Consider the following 17,500-nt stretch of genomic DNA (forward strand, 5'->3'; position numbering starts at 1 on the left):
AGTAGAATTGCAAAAGGTTTTAAATGGGACCAGTCAGCACTATGAATGCATGAAAAACAAAAACAAAAACAAAACAAAAAACAATGCCTTAAGTGTATAAAGCTTTATTATATTATGCTTAACTTCATGAGAGACAACACTAAAGCCTTGACTTTTCCCAGTAGGAAAAGATCCTCACAACAGGTCAAACAAATGGACCGAGAGAATGTCTGGGCCAGGGGTGCGTTTCCCGATAACGATGGATAGACACTCTTACGAGGGTTTTCTGCGATTCATCTTAAGATCGATCGTTAGGATTTGCCGACTGTTTCCCGAACATGCTCGTAGCGTGAACGCGCGTGCACTGCTCTTACGATGCTCTTAAGGGAGCTGTCCACAATAAAAGTTCTGAAATATCCCCTAATTTGATGGTGATATCAGGTGACTGCACGTCATAGCTAAGCCACCGTCTGAACTTCGGATCTATACATTAATTAACATCAATACGAAAATAGAAAACCTTTGACATCTGCATGTAAGCATTCCAATTAGCCTAGGCCATATACCACACGCATACATACTTTTGTATTATTTAACATTAGATTGTTGCCCCGTTTTTATGTTTGTTGGAAGATATGTATAATGTATATTAGGCTTCGGCTAGCTTACTCCTACATCGTTTATGCGAGTTCTTTGCTAACCTACTTGTGAGAGCACGGTGTGCTGCCTGTGCAATAATGTTTCGTGTCACTTAGGCAGACGTTTGAATAAAGAGGTTGATAAGAAAATGAGGAAATGTGTAGGCTTAAATAACATAGCCTATAGGCTTAGATTTTGACGCAGAACAGACTATTGTCACATATTCCTTTCTCTGTTTTTATCTCATAAGCCTAATAAAATAAATAAATAAATAAAAGGCTACACAAAAAGATAATGGCAAACTTTTCTGGCAACGTCTCCTTTCATAACTTGTAGGCTATTCTTGTCCGGTTTTAATAACATTATGTCCATTGAATGAATGCTATTTTGCACGCTAAAATCTGAATCATCACAAGTAAATTTACAATAAAGAATGGTAACGTAAGTTGGATCATTATATTCTTAGTTGTAATCCCCCTGCATATCCTGCTGGTGACTCCACTGAGGCATAGCGTTACGACGCTCTTAGGCAGTAACGAGAACTCTGGATCACTCGTAGATCTACGAGTGTTTTCACGATGCTCTTAAGCTACGATGGTTTCGGGAAACAGTCGGCAAATCTTAAGACGGTCGTAAGAGGGACTTTACGATCATCGTAGGCTTACGATGCTTTCGGGAAACGCACCCCAGTACATTTGTGTTAGCAATGCTGAGCCTTCATGGCATCTACACACCACACACACACCACGCCCTATCGGCCGGCATAATGCTGCCGTCCCCCACTTTCCAGGCTGATGACGCGACGCGAAGCCAACAGAAGACGCTCTTAGCAACGAGCAAAGGAATCAAATTGATGTGGACCGATGCTATCGAGACGACGGACTGAGAAGGCTCGGTTTATTGCTGAAACGAATTCTGAAGGCATCTGCGTAAGGCTCTCACGGTTCTTCACCCTCTCTGGACGCAATGTCGTGAGTTGAGATTGGCCTATCCAGCAATAATAAGTCGCTTAAACAGTCCTGAGCACGGACGACTATTTTGCTAGCTAGTAGCTATCCTTGCTAACAAGCTAGTTAGCAGCAGCTGGCTAGCTAACTGTCTGGTCTAGAGTCTAGCACTGAGCTAGCTATCAAGCTAACCAGAAAAACTGATTTCCCTTGGAATTTGCTGTCAACTACTCTGCCTTGTTGGGATGGTTCTGTGGACTGATAAAACAATCCACAAGCAGAGAGAGGCACGGGGTACAGGGGGTCGACAACGTTGTAATTCTTGGACTTCAACTAGTTTTGCCTTAAGGAGCGGTGCTTTTGTGGACGAGTGTTTTTGTACAGCTGCTAGTTGACGGAAACTGATCTCTTGTCCATGGAACCGTGTTGGCAAAGTTGTGGAAAACAAAGCGGACATTCTAAGAAAACCCTCAGGGAAATAAGTAGCCATAATAACTAACGTGAGCTGACTGACCTCGAAGAAAATAAGTTAACTAACTTAGCTGGTTAATTTCTACAGTTGTAGCTTTATTGCTAATTAACAGCTAATTTACAATAGCTAAATAACATTGATCTGGATGTGATATCAAGTCGACCACTGTTGGCATCGAAGCGAAGTGCCCGGGAATAACTCTTGTGCTTATGAAGTTGCCAGTAAGCATTTAGCTGGATGAGGGCTGCATTATTTAATAGGAATTGAGCTTTCACAGACCACTTAGTGCCTTGAACTGCTCCCCCACGTCCTCCATTACTTGATAGGTCAAACTTAGTTATTTCATAAACACTAAAAGTAACCAGATTTGGTGAAGACTGTGATGTAGTTGATAACGTGAGCGGTTATAGTTAATTGTCAATGCGTGACACAAGTGGCAAACAGTGGTGAATTTACTTTGATTTGTTCACCTTGACGGTTTGGAAAACAACTCAACAACAAGCCGTTTATTCAATCTGAACCCTCGGGCTTATCTGAAGACCTGCATCAACGGATCATGCAAATTCTGCGAACGAGGAAACTGGACATCGCTAGTTTGCTGCTGTAAACGAACAGTCAATCATTTAATGGGATGTTTTTTTCGTCAGAACATACCCATAAAGTTTCTTCAGTCTGTAAAGAAGAACACGAACTGTATTTGCACAACATCCAAATGGACTCTCATCCTCTGAACACATCGCATCAGTTTTCTAATTAGTTTTCACTTGAATCCCTTTCCCCATCATCATTTTTATCCTGGACCTATTTTGATGCTGGGTTGTATGCCAAACTGCAGCCATGATGATATTAAGCAGAAAGCCAGACGGTCCCATTACGGCAGGTAACGTCATCCTCTGTGTCAACTCGTTTATTTATTGTCACCATTTTCTAGCCTGCATGCGACAACTTTGCCTGGTTGCCTTGTTACACGACTATTGTTGAGTGTCCCTTTTGAGTCCCTTCTGGCTGTTGCTACTGTTGTGAGTGGTACTTTGGGGTGTTAAGAGACATAAACAAAGCTAGTCTGTCCTGTCCGGCTGCACTCTGCGCGAGTCCGAACACTGGTTGTGCCCAAGCCCTCGGGCCAGACCCACCGCTGGCGATTAACATTCGGCCGATTGTGATGTCACAATCACAGCCTTGTTGGCATGCTAAGCTACTTGGTGGTGGGCAAACGTAAACAAAACAAACAGAAAGTTCAGAGACATTTCCACGTCTCTTGCCCGACTGTGTTGACGTGTGCTCGTCGAACTCAATCAGGTGCAGCGCGGACAGTGGAGAAGCCGTCAATCCTTTGTCAGCAGTTCTGCGTGAGTGTGTGCAAGTGCATGTGTGTATGAATCTGTTTATGATTATGAACGGAACACTGTCCAGGGGTACGTCCTGTATTAAGACGCGTAATCTTTATCCCACTTACCTGACAGAACCGCCAGCTGTCTTCACTGGGCAAATCTCTTCATGCAATCGTCTTGAAATGTATTTACCTGTATTAGGTAATATGCAGTGACAACGCATTACATAATCATACAGATAGAATGCATGTCATGGAAGCATCTAAGCTGTTTGGGAAGCTACTGAAAACAGTCTATGACTGTCCTCCTATGAAACCTATTGCATTCTGATGGGTGGCTAATTCACTGTACTGTATATGCAACTCTCTTCTCTCTCTCTTTTCTCTCTCTCTTTTCTCTCTCTACCCCTCTCTCTCTCTCTCTCTCGGGGACTGGGTTATGAGTTCAGCAGCAGCAACAGTAGCGTTACTCATTTTCTCTCACACAGACTGAGTAGCGTTAATGAGCAGTGGGCAGTGTGTGAAGTGCAGAGCAGGGAAGTGTGTGTGTGTGTGTGTGTGTGTGTGTGTGTGTGTGTGTGTGCAGGGCTGGCAGGCAGGCAGGGCTTCTTTTGTGGGCACATCCCCTTCTTGAGAGTCTGTCGCTGTTGGCATGGAGGGGTGAGCAGCCTGGTCTGTGACGTACGCACCTGCTGCGCTGTTGCGCTGCCCCCTGCGGCTTTCATAAAGCTGCTTGAGCCTCCAGCTGCTCACTTCAGCCAGTCGCTCGGATAGGGCAAGGACACACACTCACACACTTAGCTCATTCACTCTTTCGGTCAGTCACACACTTGTGCAGCTCAGGAGAGGACGTCTCTTGGACAGACATGGATACCTGACCACACACACACACACACACACCTGTGTGCTTTTTTTTCGTTGCTCCGATCGATCTGGTTTTGTTTTGTTTTTGTTTTTCGTTGCGGGGTTTTTGTTAGTGTTTTCATTTGCCTTGCTCCCGGTGGATGTGATTGGACGGGCCTCTGATCTGATCTGAATGCCCCTGTTTTTCCTCCACCACGCAGCCAGACATGGGGACGGCCTCTATGACTCGTACATGCGCACCGACCACATCCTGAACGAGGACGCCGACATCAACGGACACAGCCCCGCCGGACTCCCTCCGCTCCCCAAACACTCCGTAAGTACACACACACACACACACACACACTGCTCACATGATATCCACTTAGACATTTCATGTGGTTGTGCCGATGTCCTCTTAGGTATGTTTTTGCTTCATAAGTAAACTTACACACACACACTCACACTCTGTCTCTCAAACACGGCTTCCCAGCACAGACACTTTGCAGGTATACACACACACACACACACACACACACACACACACACACGCGCGGCTTCCCAACCCAGACACTCTACAAGTACACACACACACACTTTCCACCCCAGTGCTCTGCGTCCCTCTCCAACTGGGACATCCTAGAGGTCAGCCGCACATGGCACCTCTCCAGGCCGTGTGTGTGTGTGTGTGTGTGTGTGTGTGTGTGTGTGTGTGTGTTGAGAGGTGTCCACTAGACCGGTTTCCCCATGGGGCCAGTCAGTCGAGCAGGAGGTGCTGCTCAATAGATTGTTGGGAGTAAGTGGAGTTGAAAATCTGACCCAGTAACAAATGAGACGTGTGTGTGTGTGTGTGTGTGTGTGTGTGTTTGTTTGCATGCATGGGTTCTGCCTTTCTGCCTTGGCACTGAGAATGACACAGTTGTCATTCCTGTGGCTCTGTGCTCTAGGACGATAGGCATGCACACTACCCGTGCATACACACACACACACACACACACACACACACACACACACACACTCACAGTTGTGTATGCCATTTGTCATTTCCCCAGTCACGCCCGCATTGCTTTTCATATGCATTTCTTAGTTTGTGTGTGTGATGTGTGTTGTCGGGCTTGTGTTTTCGTGTGTTGTTGAGTGTTTGTGTGTTACTTGTGTGTGTGTGTTTTGTTTGTCTTTGTGTTTGTGTGTGTGTGTGTGTGTGTGTATGTGGTGTTTGTGTGTGTGTGTTTTGTTTGTCTTAGTGTGTGTGTGTGTGTGTGTGTGTGGTGTTTGTGTGTGTGTTTTTGTCTGATTGTGTCAAGTTGTGGCTTGCTCTCACTCGTCATTCCTTTGGCATGTGTCTGTTGCTGGTGGTTTTATAGGGGCCGGGCACATACACACGACACACACACATATTACACACACACACACACACGCATACCACACACACACACACACACACACACACACACACACACACACACACAAGACACACACACACACACACACACACACACACACACACACACACACACGCACACGCATACCACACACACACACACGAGACACACACACACACACACACACACACACAAGTGGGTCTGTGCTGGCCGCTTCCACATCCTCTCCTTATTTAAACCCCCCCTGCTGTGCTGTGCGGTGGGTAAGGCAGCCATGTACACATCACACCTCTCCTGTAGGAGCTGCGCCCCCATACGCCTCCTTTGCGCCTCCTGTAGGAGCTGCGCCCCCATACGCCTCCTTTACGCCTCCTTTAGGAGCTGCGCCCCCATACGCCTCCTTTGCGCCTCCTGTAGGAGCTGCGCCCCCATACGCCTCCTTTACGCCTCCTTTAGGAGCTGCGCCCCCATACGCCTCCTTTAGGAGCTGCGTCCCCATGCGCCTCCTTTAGGAGCTGCGCCCCCATGCGCCTCCTTTACGCCTCCTTTAGGAGCTGCGCCCCCATGCGCCTCCTTTACGCCTCCTTTAGGAGCTGCGTCCCCATACGTTTCCTTTAGGAGTTGCGCCCCCATACGCCTCCTTTAGGAGCTGCGTCCCCATGCGCCTCCTTTAGGAGCTGCGCCCCCATACGCCTCCTTTAGGAGCTGCGCCCCCATACGCCTCCTTTAGGAGCTGCGTCCCCATGCGCCTCCTTTACGCCTCCTTTAGGAGCTGCGTCCCCATACGCCTCCTTTAGGAGCTGCGTCCCCATGCGCCTCCTTTAGGAGCTGCGCCCCCATACGCCTCCTTTAGGCCTCCTTTAGGAGCTGCATCCCCATACGCCTCCTTTACGCCTCCTTTAGGAGCTGCATCCCCATACGCCTCCTTTAGGAGCTGCGTCCCCATACGCCTCCTTTACGCCTCCTTTAGGAGCTGCGTCCCCATGCGCCTCCTTTAGGAGCTGCGCCCCCATACGCCTCCTTTAGGCCTCCTTTAGGAGCTGCGTCCCCATATTCCTCCTTTACGCCTCCTTTGGGAGCCTCCTTGCCTGTCTCATTGACTCCTCTCTCCGTCCAGCTCCTTGGACTATTGCGTAACAGTGACCCCATGCTTCCCCACCCCACCCCGCCCCGCCCCGCCTCGTCCACACACACACACACACACGCGCGCCCCACCCAGTCCCGTCCCGTCTCGTCCCTGTCCCCTCAGCGTGATGGATGGCCGTCATTACGGAGTGTGTGAGGGTGCGCTGGCCGGTTGATGTATCGGAGTGTGTGAGTGTGTGAGCGTGCGCTGGAGTGTGTGAGTGTGTGTGTGCGCTAGCCGGTTGACGTATGGCTGAGCGGTGTGCTGCTGCAGCGTTGGCTCTGGCTGGGAGCAGCCTAGTGGAGCTGTGGAGTGTGTGTGTGTTTGTGTGTGTGTGTGTGTGTGTGCTGACCGCCGCACACTCAATAAGTAATCTCGCCGCAGCGCAGTGGACCATGCCCCTGCAGCCTTGATTAGCGTGTGTGTGTGTGTGTGTGAGTGTGTTGATATTTATTCTCTATTGCAGACACAAGTAAAGTAGCACATTTAGTGTTACAAGTTTCCAAGTAGTGCATGTTTTAATTGCCCCTCAGTCAGCCTTCAGCCTCTTCTCCAGAGCAGCCAAAACAACACACACACACACACACGGAATTAAGAGAAATCTGCTAATCCTGTATGTGTGTGTGTGTGTGTGTGGCGCAGTGTTAAAACTGCGAGAGCATGAGCCCTCTGATCTCCACACAACCCGTTTGGTTTGACGGTGCTGCGGGGATGATGATGACCAAGTGTGTGTGTGTGTGTGTGCGTGTGTGTGTGCGTGTATGTGTGTGTGCGTGTGTGTGTGTGTGTGTGTGGAGACGAGCCCAAACGGGCCGAGACGGCTGATCTATTTGGCTGGCGGCCCCTGTGGAATCCCGTTTCTGGGCACATATAGGGTTCTATTTTGGTGTTTTGGTTCTGGCCTCTTCTCTTCACCTCCTCTCCTCACCTCCATCTCCTCTTCCTCTCCTCTCCTTCTCTTCTCTTCTCTTCTCTCCTCATTCCTCTTCTACTCTCTTCTCCCCCCCCCCCCCCTGGTGTTCATGGTGGTCTCTCTCTCTCTCTTGCTCGCTCTCTCTCTCTCTCTCTCTCTCTCTCTCTCTCTCTCTCTCTCCGTCCCCGTCTATCTTAACTAAATTATTATTTTTGTGTATTTGTGTTTGTATTGTAATATGTTGTGTCTATTGTTGTGTGGTATGTGATCCTGTCTGCAATCAAATTGCCCATTTTGGGACAAAGAAATAAACTGAACTGAACTGAGCTGAGCTGAACCCTGGTGTTGGTGTTGGTGGTGCTGTTGTATCGAGCTGACCTCCTTTTCCTGCACGTGTCCTCGTTTTGACACTGGGCTCTATCAGCTGTGGGGCCCATTGTCCTGCTAACAGGATTGGGCAGCTTGGGCTAATTTAAACATTTGGCAGGATAACACTGGCTAGATAATGGATTAGCCACACACACACACACACACACACACACACACACACATACATGTGTGTGTACATTCCGCATGTGTGTTATTCCTCTCCCAGCTCTGATTCTGTGGGTAGTGTCTGTGTTTCCTTGGCATGTTAAGTTGCTGTAAATATAAATCTCCGTCTCTACCCTGTAATCTTTGAGAGAGACGGAGAGAGAGACGGAGAGAGAGAGTTAGTTTCTTTCCATTAGCAATTCAGGACCAGTTTCGTCTGTGTTCTCTCTGGCCCTGTTGTGTGTGTGTGTGTGTGTGTGTGTGTGTGTGTGTGTGTGTGTGTGTGTGTGTGTGTGTGTGTGTGTGTGTGTGTGTGTGTGTGTGTGTGTGTGTGTGTGTGTGTGTGTGTGTGTGTGTGTGTGTGTGTGTGTGTGTGTGTGTGTGTGTGTGTGTGTGTGTGTGTGTGTGTGTGTGTGTGTGTGTGTGTGTGTGTGTGTGTGTGTGTGTGTGTGTGTGTGTGTGTGTGTGTGTGTGGAGGTAAACAGTGCTATGTGATGGCTGTTTCTTTATGTCATCAGTCTCACTCCCGTGTAGCGTTGGTTGTTCCCTGTTGTGTGTGTGTGTGTGTGTGTGTAGCGTTGGTCGGCCCTCAGGCTTCATGCGTTCAGAGGAAGAACATCCTGTTCCACCAGTTTGTCATCCCTGCTTGTCTGCCCCCCCCTCCTCCCCTTATCACCCACGGCTACACCAGCCCCCCCTCAGAGAAGCCTCCACCCAGCTGAGCAGGAGCCGTGCTGTGTGTGTGTGTGTGTGTGTGTGTGTCTGTGTGTGTGTGTGTGTGTGTCTGTCCCTTTGTTTGTGTATATTTGTGCGTGTCTGTGTGTCAGAATATGTGTCTGAATATGAATAATTCAAATGAATAAATGTGTGTGTGTGTGTGTGTGTGTGTGTGTGGAGCAGAGAGGGCTTCCTGGTTATTACAGTGTTGCATGTGCCGAGTATTGATCACCTGCACGTGGCCTGATTAAGCCCCGGTCACCTGCTGCTAATCAATGGCTGGCATGGCGACACTGTATCCATGCCAACGGTAATACAGGCACTGGACTGCCCATCTCCCTTCGGCCCCATCTCCTCTGTAATGAGTCTATGCCCCCCGAGTGTGTGTGTGTGTGAGTGAGTCTGAGACCAACCCCACAACCCCATACTGTGCACTCTTATAACAACCAATACAGCTCTGACATTAACATGAAGTGTTTATATACACACACACACACACACACACACACACACACATACCAGGTGTACTCACAGGGAATCACACGCTCCCAGAGTGTTGTGCGCCTGTCTTCAGTGTGGTACTAAATACCTCCGTAGTGAAGTGAGAAGTGTGTGTGTGTGTGTGTGTGTGTGTGTGTGTGTGGTTCTGTACTGAAGTGAGAAGTGAGAGTGGAGTGTGATATGCCGCTGTGCTGGCCACACCCTGCGCTGTATGGAGACTGGAGGCTTGTCGCTAGTCGCTCTTGGAAACACACTTTATATAACACTCACTCAATCTATCAGCACTTACCACACACACTTGCACAACACCACAGAGAAGCATCATAATGTATGGAATTGCTGCGTGTGTGTGTGTTGGCCATTATGACTTGTTTAACTTGTTTAAACTGGTCTATAGGACAAGGTGTTAATCTTCATTGTTTCACTTAGTAATGTAAATAGTGAGTAAGTCATTTTGATTCTATAGCACATTTCAAACCTACTAAGCACCATAGCTGTAACTGTAAATGGCAGGTGAATGTGTGCTAACGGTCTCTGTGTGTGTGTGTGTGTGTGTTGTGTGTCCAGACTGTGAATAAGCCCATGATGAAGGACCACCATGGTGTGTGTGTGCTAACGGTCTCTGTGTGTTCTTTTGTTGTGTGTGTCCAGACTGTGAACAAGCCCATGATGAAGGACCACCATGGTGTCCGCACGGCTCAGATGAAGGTGAAGTATCTCTACGAGGACGCCTACAACCGCAAGCTCAACGGCCTCACGCAGTCCAACGGGCTCCCCGCCACCAACGGCGTCACCCTGGGCAACGGGGTCCCGGTCCCGGTGGCCGTGAAGAGCCAGCCGACGCTCTCCAAGGAGCGCAGCGTGGACAGCAACGGCTCGGCCAAGTCCACCGAAACCACCACCACCACCACCACCTCCTCCTCGGCCGCCGCCACCAAGGCCTCCTCCGCGAAGCCCCCCGCGGGCTCGCTCACCCCCGAGCAGGCGCTCAAGCAGTACCGGCCGCAGCTGACGGCCCTGGAGCAGCAGGAGATCCACTCCTTCGCCGACGTCTACTTCCTGGGGCCCAACGCCAAGAAGATCCAGAGCGTGGCGGGCGGCTCCAACAACAGCGGCTACGACGACGACCAGGGCGGCTACATCCACGTGCCGCACGACCACCTGGCCTACCGCTACGAGTTCCTCAAGGTCATCGGCAAGGGCAGCTTCGGGCAGGTGGCGAAGGTGTACGACCACAAGCTGCACCAGCACCTGGCGCTGAAGATGGTGCGCAACGAGAAGCGCTTCCACCGGCAGGCGGCCGAGGAGATCCGCATCCTGGAGCACCTGCGCAAGCAGGACAAGACGGGCGGCCTCAATGTGGTGCACATGCTGGAGCACTTCACCTTCCGCAACCACATCTGCATGACCTTCGAACTCCTCAGCATGAACCTGTACGAGCTCATCAAGCGCAACAAGTTCCAGGGCTTCAGCCTGCCGCTGGTGCGCAAGTTCGCCCACTCCATCCTGCAGTGCCTGGAGGCGCTGCACCGCAACAAGATCATCCACTGCGACCTCAAGCCCGAGAACATCCTGCTCAAGCAGCAGGGGCGCAGCGGCATCAAGGTCATCGACTTCGGCTCCAGCTGCTTCGACCACCAGCGCGTCTACACCTACATCCAGTCGCGCTTCTACCGGGCGCCCGAGGTCATCCTGGGCTCCCGCTACGGCATGCCCATCGACATGTGGAGCTTCGGCTGCATCCTGGCGGAGCTGCTGACGGGCTACCCGCTGTTCCCCGGCGAGGACGAGGGCGACCAGCTGGCCTGCATGATGGAGGTCCTGGGCATGCCGCCGCCGAGGCTCCTGGAGCAGTCCAAGCGCGCCAAGAACTTCGTCAACTCCAAGGGGCACCCGCGCTACTGCACGGCCAGCACGCTCGCCAACGGCGCCGTGGTGCTCAACGGGACGCGCTCGCGCCGCGGCAAGATGCGCGGCCCGCCGGGCAGCAAGGAGTGGTCGACCGCGCTCAAGGGCTGCGACGACCCGACCTTCATCGACTTCCTGAAGAAGTGTCTGGACTGGGACCCGGCCACGCGCATGACGCCCATGCAGGCCATGCGCCACCCCTGGCTCTACAAGCGGCTGCCCAAGCCCGTGCCCACCTCGGGCGGCGTGGGGGGCGTCGAGAAGCCCCTGGTGCCCAAGCGGGTGACGGAGCACAGCACGTCGTTCCCCAGCATCATGGGCAAGGTGCCCCCCTCCATCGCGCCCGCCAACAACAAACTGCGGACCACCATGATGGGCGACTCGGGCGGCAGTATACCTCTACGCACTGTGCTCCCCAAACTCGTCTCGTAGAGTTGACCCAAACCCCCCCACTCCCCAACCCCCCCTTCAGGGACATGAACTTGATTTGTAGTGTTGGTTTTTAGACTTTTTTTTGTTTTTGTTTTCTTTTTGTTTTCTACGGTTTGAGTGGTTAACACCACTCAACGGTTTTAAAAGCAAGCAAAAAAGAAAAAAATGGACATGACATGATACAAAAAAAAAAAAAAAAAAAGTTTTATACTAAATTTCATCAATGCTGTGTTTTGTTTTCATCTTACTGCCTTTGTAAAGGTTTGTGCGTTTTTAAGGGTTGTTGTTTTTCTACACCTGTCTCCGGAATTGAGTGCTGTCGAGTTAGACGTGGGTGGAAGCCGTTTCTCTGCACCAGGCCTGCACACCTGCAGGCTTTCACACTAGTGTTTCTACTGGAGTCCGGCCACTCTGGACTTTTTTTAAACACCTTCTACGCGTCTGTCTGCCCTTCTGAGGGCTGACCGGCCGTTTTAACTTCTAAGGGCTCAGCAGACTGTTGAAATTAGTAGCACCCTGTGAGTATTTGCGTATGCTTACTAATATCCGAGAGGTGAAGTGTTACGTCTAGAACTCTGATGAGAAATGATACAGCCACTGTGGAGTTTTTTTATTTTGTTTGTTTGTTTGTTTTAGGCACCCCCTAGCCCAAAGTACACAGGTTTTGTTTGTGATGTGAAACGTACATCTTAAGTAGCACAATGCTAGCGATGAAGTCAGCCTTACACTCATCCTCTCTTCCTCCCCCCCCCTCTCCTGCTCCGTGTGTGTGTGTGCGTGTGTGTGTCTGGCATCTCGCATTACAGTGTGAGTCAGGCCGCAGTTATGGCACGACCTATTCCTGTCTCTGGCGCGTCCGTGCCCCAATGCAGCGGCCAGCGACGGACAGGGCGGCCACAGCTAGTCTTAGCAGCCACGTGTGTGTGTGTGTGTGTGTGTGTGTGTGTGTGTGTGTAAGAGAGAAAGAGAGAGAGATATCAGGCCGTCAAGCTGATGTTCTGCTTTTTTCTGTCCTTTTTTTAAATGGTGTTCCCACAACGCAACTCTTAGTGGTCCTCACCAGACTGTGTGTGTGTGTGTGTGTGTGTGTGTGTGTGTGTGTGTGTGTGTGTGTGTGTGTGTGTGTGTGTGATCTATCAAGCCCTGAGAGAGTTCAGCGAGGAAGGCAGGTGGCAGGTGGCGGGTGCGGGGGGTAGGGCTTCCTGCCACCTGTGGGGGTAGTTAGCGGAGGGGGTGGTAAGTGGGGGGGTAGGATGGAGGGGTTATTTCGGGGAGTCCCGTGTCCTCCAGCCCATGTGTCGAGCTCAAGCAAAGGAGGCAGTCAGGTCAGGCAATGAACTCTGGGAAATGTGAGGACAGACGGACGGATGGACAGGGCTGACGGACGCGCTAAAGCTAGCGCCACTTTAGCGCCCAAACCATCTGCTGGCAACCTGGCAACGTGACCGATTGGCGATGTGTAACCGTGGTAACAGCTGGCCCTCGCTGTCTGTGCCTCTGCTGCGCGAAGCGACAAGAGAGTCCGGCAGAACGGGTCTGAAGCGGTCCGAGAGTCGGTTATTCCTGTCCGTTCCGCTGACTTCCCCCCTCGCTAGACAGACTGACACGCCCCCCCCACCCCCCCCCCCACCTCATCTCCTCGTGGGGGTCACTTTGCCAGGGCCAGTGAGGGCAGGTGGGCACCAAATCAAATCCTGCCTGCTAGCCTGCCGTCTGTCCGCACGCATTGTGGCATAGTGGGTAGCCTCCCAGTATCTCCTGCTGGGTTGGTTTTGCATGAGAGTGTGTGTGTGTAAGTGTGTGTAAGTGTGTGTGTGACAGTGGCAGTCTCTCTTGCTGTGACCTAGTTGCCCATCCCCCACTCTCTCTGTTCCCTGCAGCTGAGCGGAGAGATCTCTCTCCTGTTCTTGCTCACAGGTGGACGGCAAGGGAGAGGAAAGATGGCCGCCCGCTCTGGGAAAAGGTCCCCTGGGGCTAGCAGTAGCACCGCTAACGCTACTTTTCTGGGGCTAGTGGTAGCAGTAGCGGCGCTAAAGCTACTTAGCTCTGGGAAAGGTCCTCTGGAGCTAGCAGTAGCAGTGCTAATGCTACTTTTCTGGGGCTAGTGGTAGCGGTAGCGACGCTAAGGCTACTTAGCTCTGGAGTAGCTTGCTCTGGGTCTTCTGGAGCTAGCGGTAGCAGTATCAGCGCTAACGCTACTCCGCTCTGGAGTCGCCTGGGCTCTGGTGTTCTTCCAGTCTGTCCAGTCCGGTCGGATGGCTGTCTCATAAGTATGCACTCTCGCTAAGCGTTGGTCTGGTGTTTATCTTTTCTTTTTTTTTTTCTCTCTGAGGAAGTGAAGTCGTGGTATTCTAGCTCATGTTGACATGAGAGTGTAGAGAGTAGGTGGAACTCAGTCACTGCCTTCTTGTCTTTTTTTAATATATATAAATCACGTTTTTGTGACAGACAGTTGAGCATTGAATGCCGGTAGAATTAGTAGTTTCTAAAAGGCACAAGTGACTAGGGTTATCACCGTGGAAACGGAGCTATGCTGCGCCCTCTGGTCGGCACCATGTGGATCTGTGGACCAAGGTTAAGGGTCAGAGTTCATCAGGGGGTCAGTTTTAGAGAACGTTGCCACGTGAAGGCTTCTTAGAAAGTGGCGACACTGTCATTAGGTCCACAGACAGTCCTGCTTCTCAGGTGTCCTCCCTCCCTTCCGTGTGTGTGTGTGTGTGTGTGTGTGTGTGTGTGTGTGTGTGTGGAAAGAGAGGAGTGTATTCCAGAAGTAATAGGGGTTCCCAGGTACAGTTGATGATTATGGTGCTTCCAAACTCCTGAGCTGGACATCAGGAGAAAATAAACAATGACCAACACATTTGAACAGTTTCACAAAGCTCCCCCCCCAACTCCCTCACTCTCACACGGCCGCCGACTGCCAGCCGGATCGGGCCCTTGTCTGGTCCGGGTCGGGTGAAGGGTTGGCTTCTCTGAAATCAATGGGTCAGTTTCTGGGGGCGGACCACAGGAGACGAGCAAGTCCGAGGGGGTCAGGAGGAGCACACCAGAACTGGCCCGCACCTGGGCCGGATCACCCTCCTGCTGAGTGTGTGTGTGTGCGTTTTTCAGGAGACTGAGGGGAACATCCACTGTGGGCAGTCTACCTCTGCAATAATAAAACACAAAACAAGACCTCAGCCTCAGTCATTCAAGTGAAAGATCTGCTCTGATCACCTGGTAGATTCTCTCTTTCTCTCTCTTTCTCTTTCTCTCTCTCTCTCTCTCTCTTTCTCTCTTTCTCTCTCTCTCTTCATGGTGCACAGGCCCCTCTCTCTTGAGGGGTCGTCCTATCCTGTGCCTTCTACCAATCACACTTGATCAGACTCCGTTTGGGCTGAAAAGCTCGGTTCTCCCAGTTCGGTTCTTCTACTGCTTGTACTCTGTAGCTCTTCCTCTTTGATTTTCTCTCTTTTTTTTTTTTTTTTTCTTGTGTAGAGTGCAGTGTGTACTGCTTCACCATAACCACCATGTGTTACCTACGGGAGGCCAGAGGGACAAACTGAGCTGTGTAGTGTTGGTGTAATGTGCTGGGGTTTGTTAGTAAAATGGTTGGGCCAGGTTTTCACAGCATGAGAAAATCCAAAAGTATATAAGGACTCGGAATATGACGATGTTGACAATTGTGTAAAGTAACCAAATGAGCTTGTATTAGTTATTTTCTTTTTCTAAAGAAAAATAAAAGTCAATAACATGAATTGATCTCTTTGTTCTTGAGACTTGTTCTTTTCATGTGTGTGTGTGTGTGTGTGTGTGTGTGTGTGTTGGACTGTTTGCCTGAGGTCCCGTGTTGTTGACACACTGTTGCTGCTTTTGAAGTCTTTGTTTCACCCGAAGGTCAGTGAAGTGCCCAATGAACCTGTCCCACATGTGCACACACACACAGATCTAAGAGACACACACACACAGAGACACCTAAGAGACACAAACAGACTACACAGAGCCTCTATGGGGATTGTTTATGCATAAGAGCAGTAAAACCTCATTTGTTTGCCCAACGACAATTATGTCTCCACTCGGACAGCTGGTTTCACTGTGTGTGTGTGTGTGTGGACGTGTGTTTACGTGAGGAATTTGCATTGCAAACGCATCCCTGTCACACTGCCACCCCTGGGGCGTCTGACACACCCTGCAGCTCGTGGCCATTCCAGAGCTGTGGAAAGCCCCGCACATCCTACCGTGCCATCTCTCTGACATTGCCCCCCCCCCACACACACACACACACACACACTGTGGCATTGCCCACACCCCTCCGATGGATCCCCCATCAGTTTGGCCCGCAGGGCGTGATACCCCCTCATGCTCGCCGTGGTGACGTTTACACTACACTCACATGGTGCTCTGGCGTTAAAGCAACACTAACGAGTTTTTTGTACCTTAAAATAATGTTTCCAAAATCATTTCAGTGGTTCATTGTTAACTCGCAACAGAGTGAACGGCACTTTTGCATTCACTCCGCGACCCTATTCTATCGGCTAGAACTGCAAGTACAGCCGTACCATACGGTTAAAACTAAGTTTAGCAGATCGGGTTGCGGATCTGTAGTTCAACAGAATGAGACATAAGAAACTACAAATGTGACTTGCTTCGATGTTGCAACACATCATACTTTCATAAAATCATGCAACATACTCTACCTTGTCTGCGGACATCGTTATTAGCAAAGCCGGTGCTGGATAAACAAATAGCATGCGTGCAACAGAGGAAAAGTACTTTCATTGTGTTTAACACTTCACTCTGGGATTTCCTGACACACATTTGAACGCATTCACACATGGACGCATACACACACATGGACACATACACATGTTGTACCAAGATTGACAGCTCAACTACCAGTCGCACCACTATAAGCGCTGCTAGCAAGCAGTGGCTGTCTAGCTTGCGGGGTCATCCCTATGTTCCCCGGGTCCTGTGTTCCCTGTTTTTTCCCAAAAGGGTCCTATGTTCCCCGGTTACAATACATACTGGGGAACATAGGACCCTTTTTGGGAGAAGCGAGGAACATAGGACCCTTTCTGAACTTTAAGAAAAAAAGGGTCCTATGTTCCCCGGTTCCATAGAAAGTGGGGAACATAGGACCTGGGGAACATAGGTACACTCCCCTAGCTTGCTAACTACCATGATGTGGGAGCATAGCATTGTAGCCACTCCAGTAATCAGATTCTGATTCTGAAAACCAGCCAGTGCTTCTCGTCACTCTGATTAATAGCTGTGTAGTTGTGGAGCACGAGGACCTGAGGGGCTCAGCCTGCCACCCAATGGACCACTGAAACCTACACTAAAGCTGCCATCTTCGAGATCCGGTATCTTGCGATTTTTCCTACGGGAAAATAACGTGGGGATTTTGAATTATTGAACCTGTTAAACTCTCGCGGGGACAAAGAAGTCTGAAATGCAGACGTTTTGCTCAACACACCCTGTGCCCTCTGCCTTTGAGTGGGTATGTGATCTGCGGTACGATAAGATGGCAAATTTAGATTTTTGCTACCCCAGAGCTAACTAAGTTAGCTTCAATAAACACCCGGATCTCCTTATATGGACAAAGGAGATGGCAGTTCTTGGTTCTTTTTTGTTGGCAAACTTCAGAGGTCAAAGTTCATCCCTTGTGTGCCAGAGAGCTCAACATTCAATCACACCACTAGAACTGCTGCTAGTAAGCTGTCGGTGTCTGGCTAACTACCCACTATGATGTGTGCTGTGCTGTGTTCTGTGCTATGATGTTGTGCTGTGCTGTG

The 17,500-nt window shown here is 50.3% G+C and overlaps 1 protein-coding gene across 4 annotated transcripts; it reads left to right on the forward strand.

Annotated features, from left to right (window-relative positions):
• The first annotated feature begins 1,437 nt into the window (after positions 1 to 1,437).
• Positions 1,438 to 12,884, forward strand: dyrk3 (dual specificity tyrosine phosphorylation regulated kinase 3). Of its 4 annotated transcripts, none has more exons than XM_062545259.1 (3): positions 1,438 to 2,917; positions 4,432 to 4,547; positions 10,035 to 12,884. In XM_062545259.1, exons 1-3 carry the CDS (start codon positions 2,875 to 2,877, stop codon positions 11,721 to 11,723), a joined length of 1,848 nt encoding a protein of 615 aa, XP_062401243.1. In that variant the 5' UTR covers positions 1,438 to 2,874; the 3' UTR covers positions 11,724 to 12,884. The 4 variants fall into 4 exon arrangements, with proteins under 4 accessions (XP_062401243.1, XP_062401245.1, XP_062401246.1 ...); XM_062545261.1 differs by having other exon boundaries at positions 1,438 to 1,589; XM_062545262.1 differs by having other exon boundaries at positions 1,448 to 1,547.
• The last annotated feature ends 4,616 nt before the right edge of the window (positions 12,885 to 17,500 follow it).

The sequence above is a fragment of the Sardina pilchardus genome, chromosome 9, assembly GCF_963854185.1.
Source record: "Sardina pilchardus chromosome 9, fSarPil1.1, whole genome shotgun sequence".
Classification (NCBI taxonomy): Eukaryota; Metazoa; Chordata; class Actinopteri; order Clupeiformes; family Clupeidae; genus Sardina; species Sardina pilchardus.